Below are 27249 nucleotides of genomic sequence, written 5' to 3'. Positions count from 1 at the left end.
GCAAGTTTTCGCGGAGCATTTCACAGTATTTCGGCGAGCAATAAAATCACGTTCACTAAGCACTTGTGTCATCACAATTTTATAGGGATGAAAGTTCAGTTCATTATGAAGAATTCGTCTCACACTGCGATCCGATATCCCCAGAGCAGCGGTGTGTTTACGTGCTGAACTCCGTGGAGAGCGCAAAAATGACTGCTTCACTCTCTCAATGTTTTCGGGGGTGGTGACAGCCTGCGACCCTCCTGTCCCACTTTTCATCAAACTTCCACTCGCCCTAAACGTGTCCATCCACGTAAAAGTCGATTGCTGACCAGGAACTGGACCTACAGGACGAATATGGAACCGAATACAGAAGGCTCGTTGAGTGGCGATAATGGAACGGTCATTAAAAAAGTAAGCCTCGATGGCAAACACGTGCTGCTCATTGGTTCAACTCATGGCAGCAACTGACTAGGCGGGTGACAACACGTCATAAACTGCCTCTTTCGAATGAGGCACTCCCCACCTTTTCCCGACCCCATCTCACCTCTTGACGCGAAATGCAAATCAGCAAGTTTCAGCGCCACACCCTGTAAGTCGCTGTGTGCATGTGCGTGTGTGTGTGCACACACTCTCTCTCTCTTGAGTTATTTTGCATTTTTGGTACTTAAAGTATTTTTGTGATACCCAAATAAAACATAATTGTTCACACTTGAAATATACAGAGACAAAATATTGAGAGGCTATATAGAGAAATTTCCTATCTCAAATCATTCTTGATGTTAAGGCTAGCACGTGACTAACGAGAACTAAAAAAAACAACATTGACATACTTGTTATGAATAACGACCAAATTACACTAAATTAACAACATTTTTTCTCCTGCAATGGACAGAAATTTCCTGAAATTTCCCAGTTTTCCCAGATGTTCTAAAATTTTTAAGTTTTTCCTGGTTTTTCCCTGCCTGTTGCTGGAAATTACACTTTCGTGACTCATCACTGTTATTCTTTATTTCGGGACTTTTTCGTGACTTTCATCACCAATCCTTCAGTTAAATTACTTCTTCGTCCCTTCTGTCACCTGCCGACACCCTGCATTGAAAAAATCTGGGTTGGACCCTATCGGAAAATCTCACAGTTAGTTTAATGTAAGTTAAAAAAAACAACTAAAAAACATAAAAACCATTGACTGAAATAAAAAATCCATGGTAGGCAGAGAACTCTGATGGCAAACATTACAATTCATACATTACAGTATTCAAAAAACTCACCCCTCTTCAGGTTCAGAATCATCGCAGAGACCCTGGAATCTACGTGAGTGAATGGTGAACGGCGTTGAAGATGGCAATGGAAAACAAAATGCTTGGGTGTTGCAGGTTTCATTGCCAATTTCAGAGTTTTCGGGCAGCTTCCGAACTCCAAGATCATTATACTGCACATACAGCAACATAACATATAGCTGTTTTGCAGTTTTTTCTACACAACTTCATTCTTTCTCACAAAATATATAATTTTTCACTACAAGGTATTTTTCATTACTAATAATACTGCATTACCTCTAACCCTGCTGCAAGCAAAATTTAAAATTAATTAAGGAACTAAAACCAGCAAAGAAAATTACCTTTTAACCTGCTTGAACTTGACACAACACGAAGGCCAATAAAGCAACTTTACCCCACTAAATAAAAAATAATCAGGGTGTCTACAAATACTTAGTGCCCTAATTTAATAACTTATTCAGGATCTTTCAACTTGTATTTGATGTCAAGGTGTTTGTTATATACATAATAACAAGAAAATTATCATAAGCAAATGTAAAACGAAACAATCTACTATTCACAGTAAAGTGCTAATGTTTAAGTTAGTTAGTTAAAACCTTTTCAGGGCAAATTTGACAATTTAAGCAGACGGGCTCCAAATATTTGTATTTAAAGTGAGACTATAAATTGAAGTGAGGTGTCAGAAAACAACATGCAAGTCAACCTAAATGATGCTGGAAATTAGTTTTGTGACTTCCAGAACCATTACTGTTTGTTCTGGGACAATGCCATGACTTTCGAGACCCGTCTTCCAGCTTTCTTACTTTTTCGTGACTTTCGTAACCTGTACACACCTTGATAATGGAAATAATGAGGACATTGCCTTTTCTGCAGTAATCATCAAGCATGGTAACAGCAAGACTCAATCACATTTAAGAGCACTTGCTACACTAATGGTGTGCTGGTTACCTCCTCGCTGCACAGTCTCTCTTGCTCCTCGAGCGGGAGGAAGGGAACAGTCTTGGAGAGCTGGAGGATCCTGTCAGCATCAACCTGCTGTGTCCTCTTGACGGCCGCCGATCCTAACGGTGCAATGTTCTCCTTTACTTCACTGTCTTTCAGCTTTGACAGTTCCTCCTCAGACATGCCTGGCGACGGTACAAATGGAATGTCCTGCTTCGGGGTTTCTGCTGTAAATGTTACACCAAGCCTCATTAGACATCTGCCCAAATAAATACAATCAAATACTTATAATAGCCGAGTGTGAAAGGTTGAAACACTGTTGCTTAAAGTTTAAATGACACATTAATTTTGCATTTCTTCAAGCATAAGAACTCAAATTTAATATACATAGTAAGAGTAACTAGTAAAATATATTATTACAAAATGCAGCCTATAATCACCGAAAACATAAAATTTCTTAGCAGATTTTTTTCTGTAATTTAATACGTACTGGTAAACTTATAAAATATACAAAATTATCAACTTCATTACATGATTGAGTTAGAAACAGCTAAAAAGCTACAAATCACAGAGATTGGAATTGTGGTTGTTCATATACATTACCTACCTGCAAAAAAAAAAATTTACTTGCTTATTTTGTTGTCATTGTAACATTGTATTTTTATGTTTTTCAGTGTGTTAGACTCTACTCTAAGAGATTTAAAGGGAATAGAGTCCCTGCTAGGTACTGTCTCAGTGTGTGACATCATCTATGCCAAAAGCCGGCTGCACAACAAGTGACGGGGAAGCTATATTCACTCACACCTGATCGCAGAGGAGGACCCTCATGGTGTCCACACCCCTTTATGCACATCATGCCAATCCTCCTGCTCCCATGAGGTTTCATGAGGTTTCAAAACACTTAATTTAAGTTGCACCACACCAATACACAACTTAAAATTCAAAACTGCATGAAGAAAGGTAGCCAATTAAATTGTCTGGGCCACCCTACATGACCAGATTAGAGAAAATGCATTATGTGTTTATATGCTAGCTATGAGCTGAGACTTCTTGTCACGTGATGCTTCCTGAATCCCATTAAGATTGATAGTACACACATCCATCTTGGGGTTCCAGCTGTATTTATTTTGAACCATGCTTCAGGCTAATTATGGCTGAATGACACTCTAGAGAGAGCCAGAAATAACAGAACATGAACTTGTTAAAAGAGATAGACACACAATTAAGACCAAGCAGGCTGTCTTTTGCAGTAGGGTATTTACACTGATTGACAAATACGTTTGTAGAAACACTCACCGATAATAATGTTGCAGAGGGTTTATTACGAGTTGACACTTTGTTGCGACAGCGTCTACATACATACTGGTTCAGAACCGGCAAATTACACTACTTACACACGGTGCAGCACAGTGGACTACGGCATTTAGCTAGGCAGATACTACTCAGTGGTCTGGCTCCCGGTCGCTAGTCCTCTGATCTTGTGCCATGTGGGGGTAGCAATACGTCTCAATTGCCGGCACTGTGAGAACAGGGCTCAGCAGTATGGGGGGGATTGGCGCGGTGAGTGAACTCAGCTGCCTTCGGGATTGTTCTGGACACTAACTGCCTTTTCCTGGCCACGGGATGGCTTCATATATTGTTCCTGAGGGCCTGGGACTAACATATTCAAGGGTGGTATTCTGGGAATCATCAGCCGCTTCTTGGATCCAGGTGACAGTAGTGCTATGTGCACTCGGCCTGCCTGGTGGACGAGGGGATGGGTAGTGACTGGGCAGGTGGGTTCGGGCAACTTGGTCAGCTCTTGAAATGGTTGCCAAAAAAGAAAAGAAAATATGCGGGGGTGGTCACTCAGGCAACAGGTGAAGCAACTGTGGTGCCTTGTGCACTAGGCCTGCCTGGAGGGGTTAGGTAGGATTGGTGGAGGGGGGTGACGGGTGGGCTCATACTGTTTAGTCAGCCCTCGCATGGTTGCCCCCAGTTCACCGACATTTATAACAGTGAGCAGAAAGAAGAACCATGAACACTGATCAAGATATAGTCACTCGTGCTCATAAAGAGCAAACACACAAATATTTTTTTTTTTTATTCATTACACCTATCCCTCAATCAACATGGATTCATTTAGCGCTATGCTAAATTTACTGCCAGAGTCTTGAATAGCACGTCTGTAAATTTCAGTTAGCGCGAAATCTCAAAAAAAAATATATACACATTGTATATATTTGGGCACGATGCCATGAAAACAGTTTCAACTTTTGTAAACAACAGATGTGCCATGGGATACATTTAGCCAAACAAGGGGGAGGGGGGGGGGGGGGGGGGAGAGAGAGAGAGATGCTCACGCAGGTCTGACTATGCTACCGGCTGTTGTACAAACATAAGTTGTGGCAAGTTAAATTGTGGCTATGGAATGTAAAGGACCAAATGATTTTACGTCCGCGCGGATGACACCGTGCCGTACCGTTGTCGCCTGGCCAAAAACCGGGCCCTGAACTCAGTCTAGCCAGTGGCAAGGAATTCACACAAACAAAAACAACATCTGCCCATTCCGCTGCCGGTAACTGTACGTGCTTGATCACTCATAATGCATCATGTTCAATAATTACGGCGCGCAGATTGACATGACAGCCACGCTTATGTTGGTCGCACTTTAGTTTTAAGCAAGTCAACTGTGAGCACAATTTTCTTTTAAAGACTTTTTAAACGTTATAACCTTTATCTGTTCGCCTGCATCACCGTGGTGTACCGCTTATACATATAAATATATGTAGCCAGCGCTAGTTGGCACCATTAATGTTTGGCTATGTTGCTTCCCATATAGAGCGCGGACACGTAGTCAAATATCGATATTTATATCTCGCTGATTGCATGCAATGTGCACTCTGTCTGGTGCTGAGTTTACTACATTTGATAGCCTGCACTATTTTGTGGTGTGTACTATGACGATAGTTATGCGTTAGTTCAGGCTTGCATTTGGGTCACACATTTTGTTTTTCTATTTAAAGTTGAAGAAAGGTTTATGTTGCATGACTTATTAATTTAAAAATGTTTGGCGTGCTTTTTTATACTCTACTTTATAAATAAACTTACTTTCCATGAATGGGTTATGTTTTTATGAATAACTTTACTTAACAATTTTTTTTCCCGCATAAAAATCGCACCCCTACTTTTTAAACTTGTTCTTATTATAATTGTGCGACGATTATGTGTTAAGACAAGGTAAACACTTTAATTTTTGAAAAATTAAAACGCAATTATTCGGTTTTACTGTCAGTAAAGGATGGTTTGGAAAGATACGCGACGTGAGTTGAAGGTCATGCCCGGGCGTGCAAGTCAGCCAGCCAACTGACGATAAAGTACTTACATAACCACGTTACTCCCATTACACGGTGTCGTATTTGTCATACAAAGTCTGATGGAAGGCATATAAAGATTAATGGTGTGACACTTTTATAGTTGAGTGTTATTCTACGCATTTATATTACGTAAAGTATATTTTCCTACACAATTTTGGAACTCATTAATTAAATTAGCCTTGCTATTTATGGAAACTAATGCTTCAGAATACGTGATTTCGAATAACACGAGCATTTTTGGGAACGAATTAGTCGTGCTAAGTGAGGGATAGGTGTATTACATTTTCCTCTCCTAAAGCTGAATGTCTGCGAAGCAAGCAGAATCGTCACTACCCAGGCGGGCCAGTCAGAAAGACAGACGACAGACTTAATGACATGCTGGCACGGTTCACGATGCTTTATTTGAATGCAAACAATTTCTACTCTACAGTAAAGTTTTATTTATCTATTTAACACAGTCTAATTATTTACACCCATTTAACAACACAGTGTAATATAGTGGAGTTCAACTAATTAAAACTTATTGGGGTAAATACCTGTTTGGATTACTATATTATCGGATTGGCCGATAATCTGCAGTAACGCATTAAGCTGTAGTAAACTACATCTCTATAAGCATTAAGCTTTCACACATCAAAGTCTATAACATTTCTACAAACAAGAAATCACAAACATGTTACTATTGGGCCAAGACATCAAAAATTAGAAAAATACATAAATAAATAAAATACAGTAAACTCTCGATTATCCGTGTTAATTGGGACCTTCCGATGCCCCGATAATTGAATGCCCATAAAAAAAACCGGATAATCCGTTTCACCACTTAAAAATGGTGTATTTACTGGCAAAAGAGGGTCTCTTCAGTAGAATTCTATGAGTACAAGCAAAGGCTTTGTATACCACGTCCCAGCTTATTGGACCGTAAACAATACTGGCACTGTGTTGCCGCCATCCTTCTCCTGTCCCCTTTATTGCTTCGGGAGGCGGAGGCAGTCCCAACTCAGCATCTCCCTCCGCTCTTTTAACGACCTAAACCAAACATACAAAGCATTGTCAACATCTGCATGGGTAGATGTTTTCATGCTTTTACATTTAGAAGGCCCTGCCACACTGTCTGATCTACTAGCAAACAAAAGTTTTTCTTCACTTTTATTAATGGCTCGCACGGTTTGGATTCCAATTTCATATTCCTGTGCTAATTTCGCGGCAGTTTCTCCTTTTTTTAACCTGTCCACAACTTCTAACTTCTCTGCTATTGTCAGCACTTTACGTTTCCTTTTACCAGACATCATTACAAAAACAAATGTGCCTGGGAGAACTGATGTAAATAACTGCGTGAAAAATGCCTCTTCCAGCCGTAAGGAGTGTGGAAAAGTAAAAGAGGTAGAGGGAACTTTTTTTTTTTAGCGTGGCGGGGCACTGTGAAAAGAAAATTTAAAGAGGAGGGGGGGGGGGGGGGGGAGTTGAGCTGGAAGCAGCAGTCACGGCATTCCTTTTTGGTTTAAAGTGTGACAAATTAAAAAAAAAAAGTGCGGCTACACCCCAGTCTTTTTTTTTACAACTTCATAAAAAAATCAAGCACGGATAACCCGAAAACCGGATAATCTAGGCCCGGATAATCGAGAGTTTACTGTAGATGGAATTAGCTGGATTTTCGGATAAGTGGGACTCCACTTTATTAGAAATTAGCACGTAAGGTTCACATTATAATTTTTAAACTTAAAATTAGCATAAAATGTACTATCCATATACAAATAAAAACGGTATTGTTGTTTGTATTAATAACATTGTCAGTTCTCACGCCGACATTTCCCATTTTTTCGCAAGCAGTGTGGTTGTTTTTTTTTTAACAAGCACCCATTGTTCAATGTCAATGTCACCCCTCAAACATGGGAAGAGAGGACATGTCTGGGGAAACAGGAGTAGAAATGGCTGCTAGTATACGTCTTAGCCATGTGCTCACTCTCTTTTGAAAGTGTTTAAAATTAGAGATGGACGAGTTGAGGTTTTTTGGCTTCGAGTCGAGTCGAGCCGAGTTTAGCAATTCATATTTCGAGTCGAGTCGAGTTCGAGTCACAAAATTTTTGAAGAGGTCGAGTCAGTTCCAGTTTCATAATTTTATAATTTTTTGCGTCGAATATGATAAATAAAATATTACTACACCCATTGATATAAAAATTGTGTATCCAAGATACACCTGCATTATTTAAATATTTTAAATGATTAATTAGCAAATCATTATGTTATTTAAATATTTTAAATGATTAATTCAAATCATTATGTTATTTAAATACAGTACAACCCGGTTATAACATTCCCGTTTTTAACATTTTCCCGCCTATAACACCATAATTTCATGGTCCCGTCATTTCTCCATTTATCACAATGCTTTAATTTCTCGCCTGTAACAATATTAACATTTCTACATTCCCGCCTTTAACGTTCAAATTTGCTTTGATAACTGCCACAATTTTCAGTATCTCTTCCTTCAAAGTCATAATTTAGAGCAAAAACATAGCTAGAAAATACAACACGCATATACAAACATCAGATGTTTACATTTGTGTAGTTCACCATAGACGTGGTACACACGCACTAAACAACTTGCACCGGATCAACTATCAATATGGCGTCCTGTTCGCACATGTTAGCCTATGACTTGTTCCGTTATACTTATGATGCACATTTTGTGCACTGATACATGGTCGGAAACAGTGCTACTGTATTCTATGGTGCTGGTTTTTGTTTCAAAGGTTTAACACCTTGAGATAGTTAAATGTTCTATGGATATATTCACGGCTTTTGTTTGTGGTTAACCTTTACCGTAATTTTTTTTTTCACTTACTTATTGTAGTCACGGTCGTATTTAATTAAAATACGCAGTATTGAAATTTTATTCAGGTTATTGTACGGCTAAGATGGCCGATAAATATAAACGAAAATCATATTCTGTAGCTGAAAAAATTCAGTTTATTAACTAGTGGACAGGAACCCCAACAAAACGCGTGTTGTGATTGCAAAAGAGTTGAATATTTCTGTTTGTGTCTGAACTGTATCGTACAACACTTTTTTTTTAGCATATTATTAGGTATTATCTATAAATAAAATTAACCAATTTTCCACTCTATTGCTGTACTTAGTGTATTACTCCTGTATTGTGTTGTTTTACCTATACTCTTTAAATTAATCAATCGACACGTAATTTATACAAAGTGAAGATGTAATTTTATGATTTCCTGCTTATAACATTTTTTTAAGTTGGTCCCTTGGAGAATGTTATAACAGGGTTGTACTGTATAAAAAACTAAGCTTTATTTCAACATTATTTCACAGTATCTTTAATGTACAGTAGCTATCCTAACCATATCAACCGTCCACAATGTTTTAAAGAATTTTTAATGTAGCTAACCTAACCTAATTGACCATAGTTATCATGAGTTGTCCAAAATAAACATTCACGGACACACTGCAAACGAAAAATATGGCGGCGCACAAATAAATACCGTTGCCTTGTTTATGGTATTTCCTTTTATCAACACCGCCATATTTATTTACAATGAACAAAAAAAAAAAACGAAGATGTACGATCGGGAGTTTGGCTCTTTCGTCTGTGAAAAGAAGGCTTCCCGAGTTACGTAACTTTTTTTTTCCGATCCACCGGCAGATCCCCACATGAACAAACAGCTCAAGGGATATAGGCCTTGTCACATTGTCACATTCTCAATGTAAATACACTTTCCGCGGCAAGATTATTCGCCCGGAACTTGTTACAACTACAAGAATATCAATATGTTTTTAAATAAATATTTCATGCATTTGATTTGGCGATCAGTAACTGATTGCCAAATAAAATGCATGAGCGTTATTATTATTTTTTATTCAAACAATAAGAAAGTAATTTTATCCTTAACGTTATTGACACGCAGCGCTGCGTAGTGAAGCACAGCTAAATTTAGTTCCAAAATGCAAGGCTGGCTGGCCTAACACGCAGCCATTTTCACGCATCACGGCTTGGTGTTATTTACTAAATATTACAATATAATTATTGTATGTTTTTATTTTTAGGTTACGGAAATCTCTTGTTTATACGAGTTATTATAAACGGGGCACAATAAACGTGATGATTATTAATATATGTGCGTTTTGCAACAAATATTTCTTCAGTGAAAATCCATTGACGTATTTTGTAAACAAATGCGGTACCGTATTTGAAGTAAACACATGATGAAAAACAAAATGAAAACAGTGCACGCTGTTTTCCAAGCATTTTTTTTATATAAAATGGTCATGTGACATAATTTTGTCCTATAAACTGTCGCCACTATCGACAAAATCACGTTACGACGTCACGTTCATAAATGAAGGTAGGCCTAGGTTTGGTTGCACTTGTACCTATTATAGTGCCGTAGCACGGTAGCGGGCAAGGTTAGGTTTGCACGGGATTTGTTTTGTTTAAAGGTCATTATCATTTCTTGCTGTATTAATGACTTGGCGAAAACGTTAAGACAACCTATAATAAAGTGCTATAATGTCACGATGCTGGTACTTAACTCGAAACGTGTTTCGAGTCTCGAACTTGATAAAATATGTGACTCGGTTTTCGAGTCGAGTCAATCTGACCCAACTCGGCTCGGCTCGACTCGATAAACCAAGACTCGACCCATCTCTATTTAAAATGTTAATGTTAATTTTCCTTTCTTTCAACAGACTATGATTTTCTTGTTTAAAAATACAATAATCACTTACTTACGAAATGGCCAACTAGGAATCACTAGTTAAATACACTAATTAAATACTAGTTCAATATGATTTCTGTAGTCAAACTGAAGATGCATTACAAAACTATTGTGTTTTCGATGTAATTCATGTAACTCTTATTTGGGAGGTTCCACTGTGTGTACAAGCAGGTTTCACAAAGACAGTGATGAGCAAAATTTATTATACTTACACTGATGAGGACAGTCCACATCCTCATTGTCGTCATCATGAAATACAAAGAAATTGATATTTTCTTTTCCCTGTGCTAGATCGACACACTTTCCAGGGAGCTGCTCGTGAGGGGGGTGCACCAAAACCTTCGGAGGAGCCTTCAGTATCGACTTGATGGGCTTCTTCTCTGACACCGGAGGCATGGGCTGACTAGGCTGACAAATGGACTGATCGTCGGGGTAGATCTGGAAGGGCACACTCTTCACTTCCGAGGTAGCGCTGACATTGCCCGGGAAGAGCGAGTGGCATATGTTTTCTATTGCAACACAAGACATCTGCATCAACTGGGTAGAAGTATAAACAGCTACAGTAAAACATATTGGCTAAAATCCTACTTAAAATTATAATACTCCATAGAAAAGAGCCTTTAATTTTTATTGATTAGCAAATGTAGCATCATTTAGCGACAAGCACAACGTACTTTATTACTGTTCAAATTATTAGCAATATGCATTATATTTGTGACAGCTAACACAACAAACTTATTAGACTACCAACTAATAACCAGCAGCTTCGCTTATGCAAGTTTAGGGTATTATGTACTGCTATCCTAACATTGAATGAAAAGTATGTGATTTATTCCAAACATATTTACTACAGAAAAAGGCACAATTTTCAGGTGCATAAAAGATTTAATTCATAAGAGAAATGTTTAAGAATGATATTTTTTAAAGGGTAGACCTTTTTAAATTTTCGTATATGTTTAAGTATCTGATTTTAACTTGATTAAATCAAACATACCTCCATTTCATTTCATGGGGTAGATAATTAAAAAAATTGTTAAACATCCACCTATTTCTTTTTAATTAAGTTTATGCCATTATTTACACCAACATTTTAATTTATTATGGTTAAAGCTATGCTTAGAATAATTAAATAATTTCACCTTATTACAAATACCTCCATTATTTTAAGATACCAAATTTCTTATCTAACATATTAGTATTTCTTAGTTATGATAAGTATTCCTTAAAAATAATCTTTTACCCCTCTCCTCTCTTCGCACAGGGATGCCTATATAAAAATTCATAAATAAGTAAATGTGGCAATATCCAATAACAAAATAAAACACAACTCATTTTTTTTACTGAAAATGAAAAACTTCACTTAAACTTCTTTTAAATTTGAATTTATCTTGCTAATACTAAGTAGATTCCATAACTTTTATTTTTCATAATATTAACCCCTTTTACAACATGGTTTGATATTTCGGAGAACATTAAATTAAAGTAGCTTAAGGTATGTTTATTAATAATTTCCAATATTTTATATTAAGTTTTTTTACATTAAAACCATATTTACAATATTTAAATCCTTAAAAAGTAGAACTTTGGCAAGTAGTAAAAAGGAGTTGGTAGATTTTGCACGTTTATAAATCATACGGCATAATGTACATCCTGCTTGATTAGGTTCAGAGATACAAATTTTATAATAAAAAAAAACACTGCCTTTTCCCCCCTTTTGTGGTTGACTATAAATTGTAAAGAAAAAAAAACATGGTATTAAATCATAATGACATACATTATTCTTGATCATTTTCTTAACTCTATCTTAATTTTCTTAGATATATGATTTAGTACTATAATAAATTAACCTGCTTCCGCTTCAATGCCTTTGTTGTCAAATATTGAAAATGTGTAAAAGCACCCCACGTAATAATTTTTTGTTATTCATGCACAGTTTCTTACATCCAGCATTATTTGCTATGGAGATAGAAGTTTTTCATTTTACAACAAAACTTGCACCCTTTTCACCCCATTAAAAGATGAAGTTCAATAAATGGTATAAATAAGCAATGTGTAACTCTAGATGTAAGTTTTTTCCTTAGCTTCTTACTTCTAGTTCTAACTGAATTGGAAGTTCATATTTTATTTTAAAAACAAACCTAACCCTTTTACCCCCCTTAGGGTTTAAATTTCACAAAAAGGTAAAATTGTGGTTGGCAGTTTTCGTTTCACCTTCAGCACTTCCGCCCCAGTCAACTACATTTTACCCAGCCACAGATTTTCAAGCCAAACAACCCAATGACAATAATCTCATTATTCTGAAGTTGGGTTTTGCAAGACAAAGGGTCCTTTCATTATTTCACGGATATAAATATCTATTCTCTTTTATTAAATTAGTATTACAAATAGCTTACCTGAAAATATTTTTTTAAGTAGAATTATTTTTTTAATATAATTATTAATGTTATATTTATATAAATTAACATGTCACTTAGTTTGTTATGCACGTCCTTTAACTAAAGAAATGTATTTTTTTACTCGAGAATCCCTCCAATTTCACCCAAGATTTGATGTCTGTCACAAAAAATTAAAAATTGCTGCTCAAGAAATTTCTTGGTTTCTACTTATATTTATAATACAACCAACATATCATGTATTAATATACTTTAAACAGACCTCTATTAAATTGGGTGTTCCATCCCCTCCCCATTATATACCTACACTAGTTGCTAATCCATTAGTTGAAACAAACCACACAAGATAGAACCAAATCACACAGCTGAATTGATTTGATAAGTAAAAGTAGAGAAAGCACATTTGATATCTTATGAATAAGATCTGATTCAAGAATGTTAGCAGACTATCAAGGTAAAATAACTCTGTCAAAAAAAAACATTACAGTATAAATCTAGAAACAACCAAGTTAAATTCAAGATTAACATAAATGAACAATAAAGCTGGTAATTAGGTAATCTTTGCTGTAGGTAATCATTAGGTAATCACTGGCTGTTGGCAGGGTTGCGTAGACATAAGATGTTTGGATATGTTTATGGCCGGAGAGTTGATTCTTTTGTTACAAAACAAGTCTTAAATCTCTTTTCTACTACAAAGACAATATACTGTTTCCATAGAAATTCAGAGATGTTTTATTAACCAAACATTCTGGGCATTTCACTTTGAACTATCCAAATCAAATTCTAGTTGATAAAAATTTTTCACATTAAGTATATAGCAAAATCAAAGGTCTGGCAAAAATTTTTAGAACCATCCACAATTTTGAAACATTTAAGTTCTTATTAGCCTTATCACTCATTAACATTCTAAAAATTCTAACCACATATATTTAAGGAAAAATTTATTTTTTAAGATTATCAACTAAGATTAAGATTTACATAATTGAAGGTAGGTTGATATACATATTAAACTAATTTATTTTCTAAAGATTGGTAGTATCTGTTTAAAAAACCATTTTTGATTCCTATCAGTTGGTATAGGGTTACATCAGGCCTACCCAACTCTCAAATGTTAAGTGAGCTATTACCTGGTAAAGAAAGAAAAAATGTATGTTTTATTTGGTTCTGTTTGTGAAAGTAAAACTCAAAATGTTTTCTGGTTTTGCAGAATATTTTTCCAGAAAATTAACATCTCTAGTAGTTACATGTGATCTACATTTAGAGACCAAAGCTTTCAATAAATAGATTTCAGTGTTACGTGAAGGTTTGGATGGTGGTGACCACTTGTCCATGGGCGTCTTCCACAGTTCACCAACCGTCTTGAGTGCCTCTTTGGTGTTGACTGTTATAGACTGGCTGCACAGTGAAGACTGATCACTCTCAAACACTGCCCTTGACTGAGAGCCATGCTGGGGTACAAACTGAAAAATAACATGAGACAGCAATAAATGAAACTACATCAACCGTGCAATGATTACCCAACAAGTTATATATTGTTTCCAGCTCAAATGTCTTACAAGAGCTGAACTAATGCGGCTTTTGAACTGATTATGATACAGCCAGTACCAATTACATGCAGCTTTGGTACAAAAAAGGTATAAAATAAATGGTTGTATGTATTAGAATATATTTTTTCTATAGTTTATATTTGTAACATATTTTAAGTAAGACAAACTACTACAAGAAACTTAAAAATTACTGTATATAATATTAAGAAAATTATATAACTACACTTTTCATTAAGGGTAATTTTATACCTACTCATAAAGCTCCTTAAAATACAGGAATGTTAACAATTATAAATTTGATCATCTCAAGATGTTTAAATACATATATGTATATTTTTTACTATTGTACTGACACTTTTCCGTACAGAAATTATATTTTAATATGTGACATTATTTTAGTAATTACTTTTAATATTTATCTATGTTTATATTTCAATACTAATATACGGTTCTACCATAGTCGAATGCTATGCATTTTGTCTTTGGTACAAAAGTAACAATGTAATATTATACGTTTTATTTATATGAACAAGATTTGTTCATTGGAAGTAAATGATAAAAAAAAAAAGTTATAAACCTGAAATAAATTGAGGAAATACTAATTAATACAGTGATAGTATCGTGTGTAGCTGGTATGTAACCTTAAAAGGATAAAAGTTAGTATTGTTAGGGCTTCAGCCAAAGCTAGAAGTCATTAGGAGTGCTAAATATGTCTGAGTAAGTAATGCTTATATGAATTTTATATTCATTTGATCCGAAAAAAATCTACGAGTTTAATGTATAACTTATTGGTTCAACTGCTTAACAATGAATTACGGTACAGTACCTCGAATAGGTGCAAATCTGGTTATGATAATAATTAGTACCGTATGAAATTAAAAATATTTAAATAATAAAATACATTTTAGACCAGAATAACCTACATTGTAACAAAATACAACGTATATTCAGGGGTCTCAGTGTAGATTCTTTTGAACTCCGACATAACGCTAGCCATACACACACACACACACACACAGAGTTTCGTATTCATCTTATTTAGAAACTTTCTGTGAATTAATTTAAACATATAAATGTACAATAAATAAAACTGAAGATTTTTGCTAGAAAATGACACTTGATATTTTTCTATAAGCCCCAGCCTAAAATCCTGATTATTAGCAAGAGATAAATTCTCACGAATTAGTACTTAACTTACTATTTGCAACAATAGCAAGGATATTGAATGATTTGTTATATGTTCCTTAGGTTGTAGGAATACTGATATTGTGTGGTATATTTATGAGTTAATATATGTTGTTGTTGTGTTATACATTGTATATTGTAATGAACACGCAATCATTATACCTCAATGCAAACCATATTTCATAACATTCTATTAAGTTTAAGTAAACACATTATTATTAATTCATTGTAATAATTGTAATTTTCTTACTAATATCAATGATATAAAGTTTCCCATGGTATGTATCAATACCAAAACCTTAATATATACCTATAACATTTTTCAACTTAATAGTCAGTAACTAAGTTTCAAGTAACATTACAGAGAGAGAAGAGAAGAAAAATTTTTCTGGCGCCCAACGTGTCAGTACACTATCTATTTACAATTTGTTTTAAAACACTCTGTATTTTTAAATTATTTTGTTAAAATTTTTTTTTAATAAATATACTAAGTGAAAATTTTTAAAATAGCAGAGCAGCTAATAACTTTAATAAAAACAGATGACATACTACAGTATTTTTAGGTTAGTCAAATAATCAGAAAAAAAAAAGTTGTGAATTAGTGAAAGTCCAAACAAAAATCTAACAAAAAAGTCTTATGCATGTATAATTAGTATAAAGATTTGCAGGTTACAAGAGAATTTAGACATGCAGTAGGCACATTCCATAACTTACTCAAGTGACAGCACACCATCTGCAGAACACCACTCATGTTTTTAAATCTCCCTTTTCCCTTTTTTGTGATAAGTCGTTAAAGTGTAAAGTGAAAAAAAAAAAAGAATAAAAAAAGTGATATCTATACTCATAAAGAGAGTCAGTTTGTGGAAGAAATAAGCATGAAAACAACAGGACCTCTTTGAAAAATTCTTTCACTCATGTAATATTACATTATTTCATTTCACGTCTTTTTGTTTGTAAACCCAATAAACCCAGAGAAAACGTTACAGATATAATGAGGACATAAAATTTAAACTCGGCAATAAATCAAACAAAATGTTAAATGAAACAAGGCAAAAGTCTGCGCCTTGATCCTATTGCTACTGTAGCCTGAGTAGTCATGCATTATCCTTATAAATGGAATTTAATTTATACTCCCTAAAAAACGTTTTACATAAAATATATAAAAAAAAATACCACGATTAGTATCCACATATACCCACATGGTTACGCATTACTATTATTGAAATTAAACCCTAAAATTTTTAGTTATGAATTAAATCTTACATCCACTTGACATTTTACTGTGTATATCGCTTTAGTAAAATTGTTTGGGATTTACCAGATACTTTATGCACAATGTTACATCAGCAGTATCTTGAAATTTGCTTGTTTCTGAATAAAATAGATGTAACTCTGAAGTAAGCTGGAATAACTCCAAGCAAATTCTAAGATGCAGAGATGTGAGTGGGAAAATTTTCCACTTGAAAAATTTTCTGCTAAAAAAACCCATATTATAATGGTATGTATAGATCATTATATTTAATTTATTTAAAAATTATTGTAGTAAAATAATTATATATTTTGGGACCAAAAGTATTACATAATATTTCTATGAAAGTAGGTATACTAAGAGAAATGTACTAAAATTAAGTTCTGAATAATCAGTATACTTTGGAGTTTGGAATAAAAGGTTCCATTAAGAAAATTTGGTGGAAGTAATTAGTTATGTTAGTAAATGGACTTGTGCAAACTTTCTACTAAAGAAACTCATCAATGATTAGGCATATTCGCCAAGATATTTTTATGTAAATACAGTTAAATGGAGTTAGAACTAAAGAAGAGAGACTGTATTTATGAAATATCTATAACTAGTAACTAGCATCAAACTACAAGTGTGTCAAATTTGTTAACACTGTATTGAACTGATTTATTCAACGAATATTAGTGCTAGAAGACATTTTATATCATGGAACTTCCAGGACATTATTTCATCAGTTGCTAAGATCACGAACCCTCAGATCCAGATGCCAAGACAAAGGACTTTCGAGGTGGCCTACGATAAGGACTGGTTTCGTAGCCAGGGAATTCGAGGTGACTAGGGACGAGGAAGTTCCAAAACAACGTTACAACAGAACAAGTCATTCATAGACTTTGTTTTAACAGTTTAATAGTGACAGCTAATTTTGTTTACTGGTTGAAAATAAAAGGCAGAGGTGTACAGAAATATAAAAGAAACTTGTGTCAAAGAGTTACTTAACCGAGTAGAAAATAAATTTTTGAAGCTATTTAAATTGCAAAATGCAGTTAGAATCACAGGCCAGTTTTAGAAAAATCTAAATATAACTTAAATATGTCAGTTGAAAATTAGGTAATGTTATAAATGACATTGCATTCAAGAGTGTTTCAATGTGTACGTATGTTTTATCTTACAAAAAAAAATTGATAGAGATTCGTAATTTCTGTAACTTCATTTACTATGGTTACTTATTTTTTTATGTGTTATGATTCTTGGTGAAAGTGGAAAATTTGATTATACTTTAATATTTAGCATTAAATATTTGCATCTGATTAGCTTTTTAAATAAAGATAATTATTTTGTGTAGAGAGACTGTAAAAAAATTTTTCCAGAAAATTTTTCCTTTGTCTAATTACCAAATTAGATAAGCATAATTTAAAATGGATACTGTGTTTTCTCGCATAATCGTCGCACATTTTATTTTAAAATCAAGTTTGAAAAGTAGGGGTGCAATGATTATGAGGAAAAAAAAAATTTGTTAGGTAAAGTTATTCATAAAAACCAAACCAGTTAATGGAAAGTACGTTTATTTAAAAAAAGGTGGAGTATACAAAGGCACGCCGAACAGTTTATATTAATAATTCATTAAACAAAAAACTTTCTTCAAATTTATATAGAAAACCCAAACTGTAACGCGAACGCAGGCCACTTGAATCTGTGACGTGAACCAACGGGTAACTATTGCCGTAGTACACATTTACCAAGAAAGAATGCGGGCCATCAAATGTAGTTAACTCGGCACTCGACAGAGAGCGCGCGCTGCATGCAATCAGAGAGATATCGATATTCGACTACGTGTGTGCGCTCTATACGGGAAGCAACATAACCAAACATGAATGATGACTACTAGCGCTGGCTAAATGTTCATAAGCGGTACACTGCAGCGACGCAGACGATCAGATAAAGAAAATAACGTTTAAAAAGTCTTTAAAAGTATATTTACACGTCAGACAACTTCGTATTTTCGTTAATTAAATAAGTATGTGGTAATGTCCGAATAAATATTTGATTTCTACTTTAAAATACCGTATTTATTTGCATATAGGTCGTGGCAATTTTACCAGATTTGATGGGAAAAAAATAAAGTGCCACCTATATGTGAAGAAATATTTTTTAAAATTTTTGAGCAATTTTTTTTTGCAATACAGTAGAATCCCGCCGATGTGATCCCCCTCTGATGCGTCCATTCCGTTTATATGACCGTTTTTTGAGAAACAGTGAAAAATTTGAGCAGAGAAAGTCGAAAATTTCAGTAAAATCAGCTGAAAAACAAGTCTGTTACACTTTGTTGGGCGCTATGTGTTCACGTTTATCTTGGCGAGAGATGTACTGTAAGCAGGCAGGCATACAAAAGATGGCTAAAAATAGATACCACCCCTCTAGACTGTCCACGCGGCAGTGTCTAGCCGAGCTCGGCGCGTCCACTATCGCACGAAAAGCCGTCTCAGCTGTCATGTTATCTTACCCGCCCGCAAGAAAAGCCGCTGTGGTAGCTTCTGCGAGAGCATAAGAAACTCGTCCGACCAGGCGTCATACGTGATGTGATGCTTACCTCTCCCATCCCCTGCTAATTCTTCAAGAGCCACCAGCCATTTAAAAACACCCCCTTCCCCTTCTCCAACTAACATTTCAACACATTCCCTCCCTTATTACAACCTTCTGCATGAGAAACTGTCAGCATCCTCCTCCCCTCCCACTCCGCGTGTGGCAAAAGCCAGGTTGTATAGTCCATTCTCGGTAAAATAAATATTTTTGTGGGCTTATACGACTGTACTTCGCCGTTAATAAGTTTTTTTTTTTTTACGCTGTGAAGGGTCGTGGAAAAGATAATTGCTTGAGCTGTCAAAATAAACATCGCTGACAGCAAGGGTGGGAGCACATCCTGTCGGTCTGTCGCTGTGATTATCTACTCCAAAAACTAACTTGACTTCAATTTTCTATATTCGGTTATTACGAGTACTTGTTGTTACAACAATTTATCACGCCATTATCAGCTCTCGTAGTAGCGGAGTTTTACAGTACCCGTTAACTCTTTCGTGCACGGCGCGCCGGCCGTTCGCGTCATTAAATTACTGGTGCGACCTATAATGGAGGGAATCATAAATACCAAATTCAAGACCTCAAATTATGGGTGCGACCTATATGCGAGTAAATACGGTACATTGTTTTATACGGAAAAGATATCTACACCGGTACACCGTGGCGACGCAGATGATCAGATAAAGATAATAACGTTTAAAAACATCTTTAAAAGAAAATTTACACGTCAGACAACTTCGTATTTCCGTTAATTCAATAAGTAAGTGGTTATTTCCGAATAAATATTAGATTTCTACTTTAAAATACATAGTTTTATACGGAAAAGGTACATACACAAAGCGCTCTGCATCTAATAGCGGGACCAAAAACATCATTCAACGTTTAAGCGAGAAGTTTTTTTATCCCAATTTTGACAGCCAAAAATATAGGTGCGACGATTATGTCATAAAAGAGGGTATGTTACACAATAACTTATTTTTTGCTGATTGTAGATATGGTTTTGAAAACAGTTTTTTGTTCTTATCAGTTGGTAGAGAGTAGAATGTTCTACCCAACTCTCAAATGCTAAGTGAGCCATGCCCATTACGTTATGAAGAAAGACAAAAATGTATGTTTTATTTGGTTTTGTTTTTATAAAAAAGTTGATAAAATGTAATTGTTTGGGACCAGATCATATGGTGAACTGCGATAAAACCGAAATAACACCACAAAGCATGCCAATTCAACATGTAACACTGAAATGTAACTAAATATATTAAATCAATCACCACTTAACCAAACTTAACTCATAATAAAAATTTAAAAAAAAATAAAAAATTGGTTGTCTGTAAAGTCGGTTTACGGACGATAGTTTAACGTGACAATGTCATAACAAAACATTGATGAAATGATTGATCCAGAAGAAAAGGAAATATCATATTCGGCCTGAGACTGAGCCGTAATAGGTTTTTGCAACCAAACCATTTAGGCATTAAAAATATTATATTCTTTGAGGAAGAATTTTTTTTTTTAAATTTTTCTATCTTTTGTATGATAAAATCTACCTCTGCATACTTTTATGAATAAAATTGAATCATTTTTATTGAATTATCACTATTTTGTATGGATACAAAGGAGTGAAATGAAATGTACAATTTAATTTATAAATATACTTTTATTTGCATTCATCATTCAAATATATTTATTACTTTTGAAATGTTACATGTGCCGTATTTATTTTTACAAGTACAAAAAAATTTTTTGCACCTGCCGGGATTCGAACCGTCAACCTTACAATTAGAAGATAGCGCCGCTGATCGCTCACCCACGAGGCCATATTCAATAATTAATTGTTTCAGATGTTATATATAGATTTTTAAAAATTTTGTTCACGGTAGGGGAATAATATTATTTCGTTTTTATAACTCGATTTTATAACAAATACGCATCCCAAATACAATAAACTTATTTATAATGTGTTACAATATTTTTTAAAACATTGTGCAAAAGATCCCGGTTGTAATTTGAATTATTATGTGTAACTGTAAAACACCATTGTTGGTTCAAAACATATTTGAATATTCAACATTACTTTTAAATAACTGTACCGATTGTGCTGAAAATCGGTGGACAATAGTTAAATTACATAATATTAATAATTCAAACGACGAAAATATGATTGAAAAGTCAAATCGATGGTCGTTCCAATAGAGTGGAAGAGAGATGCCACGCATGCGTAGGCCCTACAATGAGCATGAAGAGAGATGCTACGCATGCATACAATGAGCAAATAGGACACATCCGTAGTGGGACATCCGTAGTGGGACACTTTTTCGTGCGTGCAGCCGGCGTTCATCGATTTATTAGACGTTGCCACGTCAAAAAAAAAATTTTTATCTTGCAACATGAATTTTGTACCAGAATGTATGACCTAAACTGAACGAAAAGAAATCAACACTATATTGTTTGATCTTGTATCTCTTACATTAGTAACACATTTTTACATTAATGCTAGCATATGTTTCAAGCACATAAAAATTTGAATATTTATTTTTCTTTTTCTGAGTACTTTTGTTCTATAAATGTTATTACTACTGATTTAAATGTAAATTTACAACAGTTGTCAATCAAAATAAGAGTATTTTGGTGAAATAAGAATTATTAATATTTTAGTTTAGCATTTGTTGAATAATAGACATTTTTTTTAATGAACAAAGACACTATGTAAAAGCTTTGAATATATATACTGTATAGAAGTCGCGAGTGGATAGGATTTACTCTAAGTTTTTCAGATGCGTATGATGAGCAGCTTGGGAACTTCACCGCTGCAGTGCGCTGCCGTAACGCCCTGTATCGTCTTAGTTGTTATTTACGTGTTAGAGCGCAGCACTGTCGCCCGCTTTCATTCCCCGCACCCCTCATCCATCATTCACTGCAGCTCAAGGTCATTCAACGGGAGGGGGAAGGGGTGTTTGAAGAGTTCGACACTTGTCCGCCAGGGACCACCACAAGTCGATGCCCTAGAGATGGTGGCGATTGCGGCGGTGAATTAATCAACTACCTCAAAACCGTGTTAGAAATTTTAACCTGCGGGCTGATTACGAACACCATCGACGACTAGCGTTATTCTTCACGCGGTAACGAAACACGTATCGCATTTGGTGATTATGACCCACCTTGCGATATGCGTTTCGTTATTTTCCACGGTAACGCTAACCTGCGATACGAATCCATGACGTCAGAGGACAAGCAACAATTGAACAATTAATACGTTCGTCGAACAGACTATTTTGTAAGTGAATCATGAATACTTAGTGTTACTGGGAACAAAATAATCTTTTTTAATGCACTAATTTCTTAAATAAAGTCTTTAAAGCTTTTTTGCTGCCTTTCTCGTAGAAGTTTAAATTAAAAATGCAGTTAAAAGATTTCGCGTCGTCATTGTGGCTAACTGCGTCTTGCCATGTAAACATAAACATGGAACGAGAAGCATGTTTAAACTTCAATAGAATGAAAATGAGGCCACTCTACAGGTTACAAAATTAAAGGAACAACTAATTACCACGAACCCGTGTCTGTTTTTATTTTACCTATTATTGATATGATATGAAGAGTGGAATTAAAAAAAATATTTAGTCAAGTTTGGTGTGCTTGTGTAAAAACATAACCTTATACTTCAAAGTTATACATAATGTGGTTAATGATATATTTAAGTGGTTATTAGCATACCTAATAAGAACAACACTTTTTAACATATTTCCAGCGGTGAGCTTAATTTTTCTTCAAATAATGAATGCGAAGCTTGCATATATCTGTGGATTTAACTGGCAAAGAGGCTTAACAAACGTTAAGGGACATTAAAAACCATTGGCAAAATATTAGTTTTCTTATTTTTTTTCTTTAGTGAATATAGCGTTACAATTTTTATGTAAGCAGCAGCCTTCAATTACAATGGAGAAGATATGGGCTACTTTTTGTATTTTCATTTTTTGAAGTCTGTTTTAAACTCTTCAGTGTGTTGGGTTGCATATTCTAAGGATAAAATTAGGCCCATAATGTTTCAATTTAAAAAGATAGACATTTTAAACAGTTATTATGGAACAGTTCTTGAAAATTTTCAGTGTAAGAACAGTTTTTTTTTTATAATCTGAGGATATTAAAGTTCATTGCTATGTTTTTTTTTAATTGCTGTTTAATTTAATCTCACCAATGACTTAAACAAGTGATACTAAGTACTGAGTAATTAGAGTAAGTACTGAGTAAACAACTTTGTTTTCAAGATGGCATTCAAGTTGGTTAATGATCCAACATGTATGTAAATTATTAATATGCTGCAATTATTTTAAAAACTGTCTTGAAATATTCAATCATTTAAATTCTCCCCCCCCCCCCCCCCCCCCTTTTTTTTCCATTAAGATAAATTAATAGATTACTTTTTCTCAGCAAGTTTAGAAATTGATGGTTTAATATGTATAATAATATTCAGTTTGAACAATTTCTCATGTACATGCATACCAATTATTTAATCCATTTTTTTTTTAAATTCAGTAATGGATAAACATGATAAATGCTGCAATAAAAAGAGCAGCTTAAGCAATAGCTGCTAAGATAACAGCTGGCAATATTATCCAAGTTATATTTCTGAGCAGCCTTGACCAGAGAATTATCCAAATCTTCGGTACAGCATCATCATTGGGAATGATGTAGATTCTAGAAGGTAGTTTTGTCCCTCAACCTCTGGTAGACATATTGTGGTAGTCATGCATTTTGTTTATCCTATACTTTTCCAAATATTTATTTGAAAATTAAATATATATTTTTTTCAATACTGGTATGCTTCCAATTTTGTTGTTTGAGATTGGTGTAGTGGGTTTAAAATAAAAGTGGTGAAAATTAAGTAGTTAAGATACCTGAAAGTTGACAGAGAGAAATTGGAGGTGTGCTACATTTAAAATGAAACACAAAAAAATGACTTGCATGAACATGGAAGTGTTAATAGTTCATATTAAAAAAAAAAAATTAAAGTTGTTCTACTTAGAAGTGTATGCAGAATTTTGTTATGAGGGAGGAAAGTGGTATAGAAGCACTTAGCCTGCTGTTGGCTTTATTTTTTTTGCGGGGTGGTGGTTGGAAATGGGGGGGGGGGGGGGGGGGGGAGAATACAGATTTTTCTTTTAGGATTTTGGGGGAGGCATATATTCCTCTTGCCCCTGCATATACCACTGGTAGGTTCATTATTAAAACAAGACCTCATACAATCCTTGTGTTTTCATAAGATAGCCAAGAAACCTAAGAGTTTTTTTTATGCATATTTGTTATAATGGCCATCAGTCACAATCAGTTACAAATTAATTTACTGTATTAATCTTTTATTTAAGTTAAATTTTACTTAATATAGTTAATTAAGCTGTTCAAAGGGTTCATCACACATTTTAAGAAACATTTGATTTGATCTCTAAATACTAGCTAACTTTTATAAAAATTGCTTATTTTAATATTCACACACATCTAAGCACAGATTTAATGGTTATTGGTTATTCTGATGATAAATAGAAAGATAAGAACAGTGAGTGATGATAACAATTCATAAGATGCGGTGTGTTGACTGTGGAGGTGCAAGGAATGGAGCTGTACCAAACTTTATCGCAAGATGAATCATACTAAGTCAATATTTGTTCCTGAATTATCTAGCTAAATGCAATGTGTGTCTTTTAATTTGTTTGTACTTGTCTCAGTCTCAATAAACATACCTACATTGATTCTAAACTTACAATAATAAAAATTAGTTCAAAATATTTTTTTTTATATTCGTCCACATGAAACAATGTCTATACTGTATACAAATGGGCTCACTGGCAACAACAAGCAGTTGTACCTGCTGGAACTTGCATTGATAGTCAGCTAGTCTAATGAAATTCTTCCATGTTATATCTTGTTTACACAAAAAAAAAGCAAAGAATGGTTATATACAAGCATTGTGAAATCTTTGACTGGAAAAAACTTGATAATACTTTTAGTCAGCATACTTTATAGAATGTGTACTTTGTTATTAGCACCTCCTTTATTATAACTCTGCCTCTATGATACCTAGTGTAACCTATACAATTCATACTGGTAATGATCAATAGTACAATTTAAAAATAATAAAAAAAGGATCAGTTGAGCAGCAAACAATGGTTGAAAAAAGCCACTGCCAACTCTCTCAGGACAATGAGATCATCTGCTGAAACCAGAAAACAAAAAGTTAACATGTGTTTAATATAATATCCAAGTTATACTCAAAAGTAACATGGAAATGAGTGAACACTTATTTTCACAATTTCTTTAATAAATGCAACAAACTTGATAACAAAGTATTTATTAAATTGCATAGCTCGTTTCTTCATGTTTCTTCATTTTCTAAGGTTTTCCAACTGCTATGAGGGTGCAATCTGGCAATTCGAAGGGATTTTGATGGTTTCTTAACAATCTTCTCTGCCTTATCCTCCAGTTCGATAGCTAGCAGAAAGGCAGCAAAGGCCATTGTGTAGAACCTGAAATATTTTCAAACATTAGGTAAATAAATTAGTGTGATATAGTTTGGTAGGCTACTAATTGTTAACAAGAGGGCCTGATTAATAAAAATAATTTTTAAGATGTTATTATTGAGCTAATATTCCTCGATGTAACGCATAACTGCATTCATTTTTCTTTAATTTCTAAAAACAATTTTAACTTTTTGACTTCTTTTCCAACAATTCTCCATGAGTATGTTGTAATTCTTCAAGCAGTTAAACTAGAAATATGCCATTTTAATAGCTTGTTAGGTTAGGTAAATCAAAAAATTAGACATGAGAATGATTGGTTGGCTTAAGTAAGCTACATTAAAAATACTGTGTGATTTTGTGAACTGTTTCTTAAGTTATGTTACCAACAAAAATAATAGGTATAAACTGTAGTGTGGTTGGTTAGGTTAGAGTTAGCTGTGTTACAATATATAATTCTTAAAAACTGTTAAAATGAGTTCACAGTATATTTAATATAACTACCATAACCTAATAAACTGTCTACACTACTTTCAAGTATTTGTAGTTAACCTAATCAAACCAGCCATTCCCACCATTAAGTTTGTTAGATGAATTAAAAATAACAAAAAAATAGTGTGGATCTGTGTGAATGGTTAGTTAAGTTAGGTTAGGTACATTAATTGTACTACAAAATATGTGTGGATGGTTGGTTAGGTGAGGTAAGCTTAATTTTCTATTAGTAAAACAATGTTACAGTATTGATAGCCTATGTTAATTATTGGAATTAATGTCTGAAAACTAATAAATAATTAAAAAAAAAACATATGGACAAGTAGCTTTTCACCAGATTTACCTCATTATACAATATTTAAAATGTAGCTAACCTAACCAACTGTAGACATGAATAGGTTTGCAGTATTTTAAGTGTAGCTAACCACACATAACCAACAATTTAAACAGTAAACAACTTGAAATATCTCAACAGAAATAAGTATCAAGGTTAATAATAGGAACTCAAAATTACAGTTTTCATAAACTTATTTTTATAATAAAGCCTCGCCTCCCCTACATAAAAGCTCGAAATGTTATTTAATAGAATCATCCTGTTTAAGGAGGGGAATTCATAAATAAATTATTCATCAAGTTATTTGTTTTATGATCAGCCCCACTTGTTAACAATTACCCATGTTAACACACTTAGGTAATAGAGCCAATATGTAAATGAATGAGCACAATTGAACACACAAGGAGGCCGGAAATAGCGTTCTGAAACTAAATAGAGAAATATACAATTTACTGTCTGAAGTCTACAAGCGCACAGATTAAACAAAAATGCATGTTGAGCAAATACCCAAACACTAAATATACATAAGCAGCCTATTTGAACTATTTATAGCTATGTTGAGTTCATAATGTGGGTGTAAATAATATCGCTCTTTAGGTTAGGATTAATTTGATAAGCTATGACACGGCATTTATTAATATTCTTACCTACTTTGATTGTATTTAAACCACTTCATAATTATTCCACA

The 27249-nt window shown here is 34.2% G+C and overlaps 1 protein-coding gene across 4 annotated transcripts in view; it reads right to left on the bottom strand.

The window, feature by feature from the left end:
* Window positions 1–27249, bottom strand: part of LOC134537618 (mitotic checkpoint serine/threonine-protein kinase BUB1 beta-like) — a 222425-nt gene that overhangs the window by 60682 nt on the left and 134494 nt on the right. For all 4 annotated transcript variants that reach the window (XM_063378288.1, XM_063378282.1, XM_063378272.1 and 1 more), the window contains exons 10-13: window positions 13984–14146; window positions 10506–10802; window positions 2208–2428; window positions 1251–1411 (exon numbers count right to left, since the gene is read on the bottom strand). In XM_063378288.1, coding sequence (XP_063234358.1) covers window positions 1251–1411; window positions 2208–2428; window positions 10506–10802; window positions 13984–14146 — 842 coding nt within the window. The remainder of the gene's footprint in view (window positions 1–1250; window positions 1412–2207; window positions 2429–10505; window positions 10803–13983; window positions 14147–27249) is intronic.

The sequence above is a fragment of the Bacillus rossius genome, chromosome 1, assembly GCF_032445375.1.
Source record: "Bacillus rossius redtenbacheri isolate Brsri chromosome 1, Brsri_v3, whole genome shotgun sequence".
NCBI lineage: Eukaryota > Metazoa > Arthropoda > Insecta > Phasmatodea > Bacillidae > Bacillus > Bacillus rossius.
This window is presented reverse-complemented; position numbering and strand designations above follow the sequence as displayed.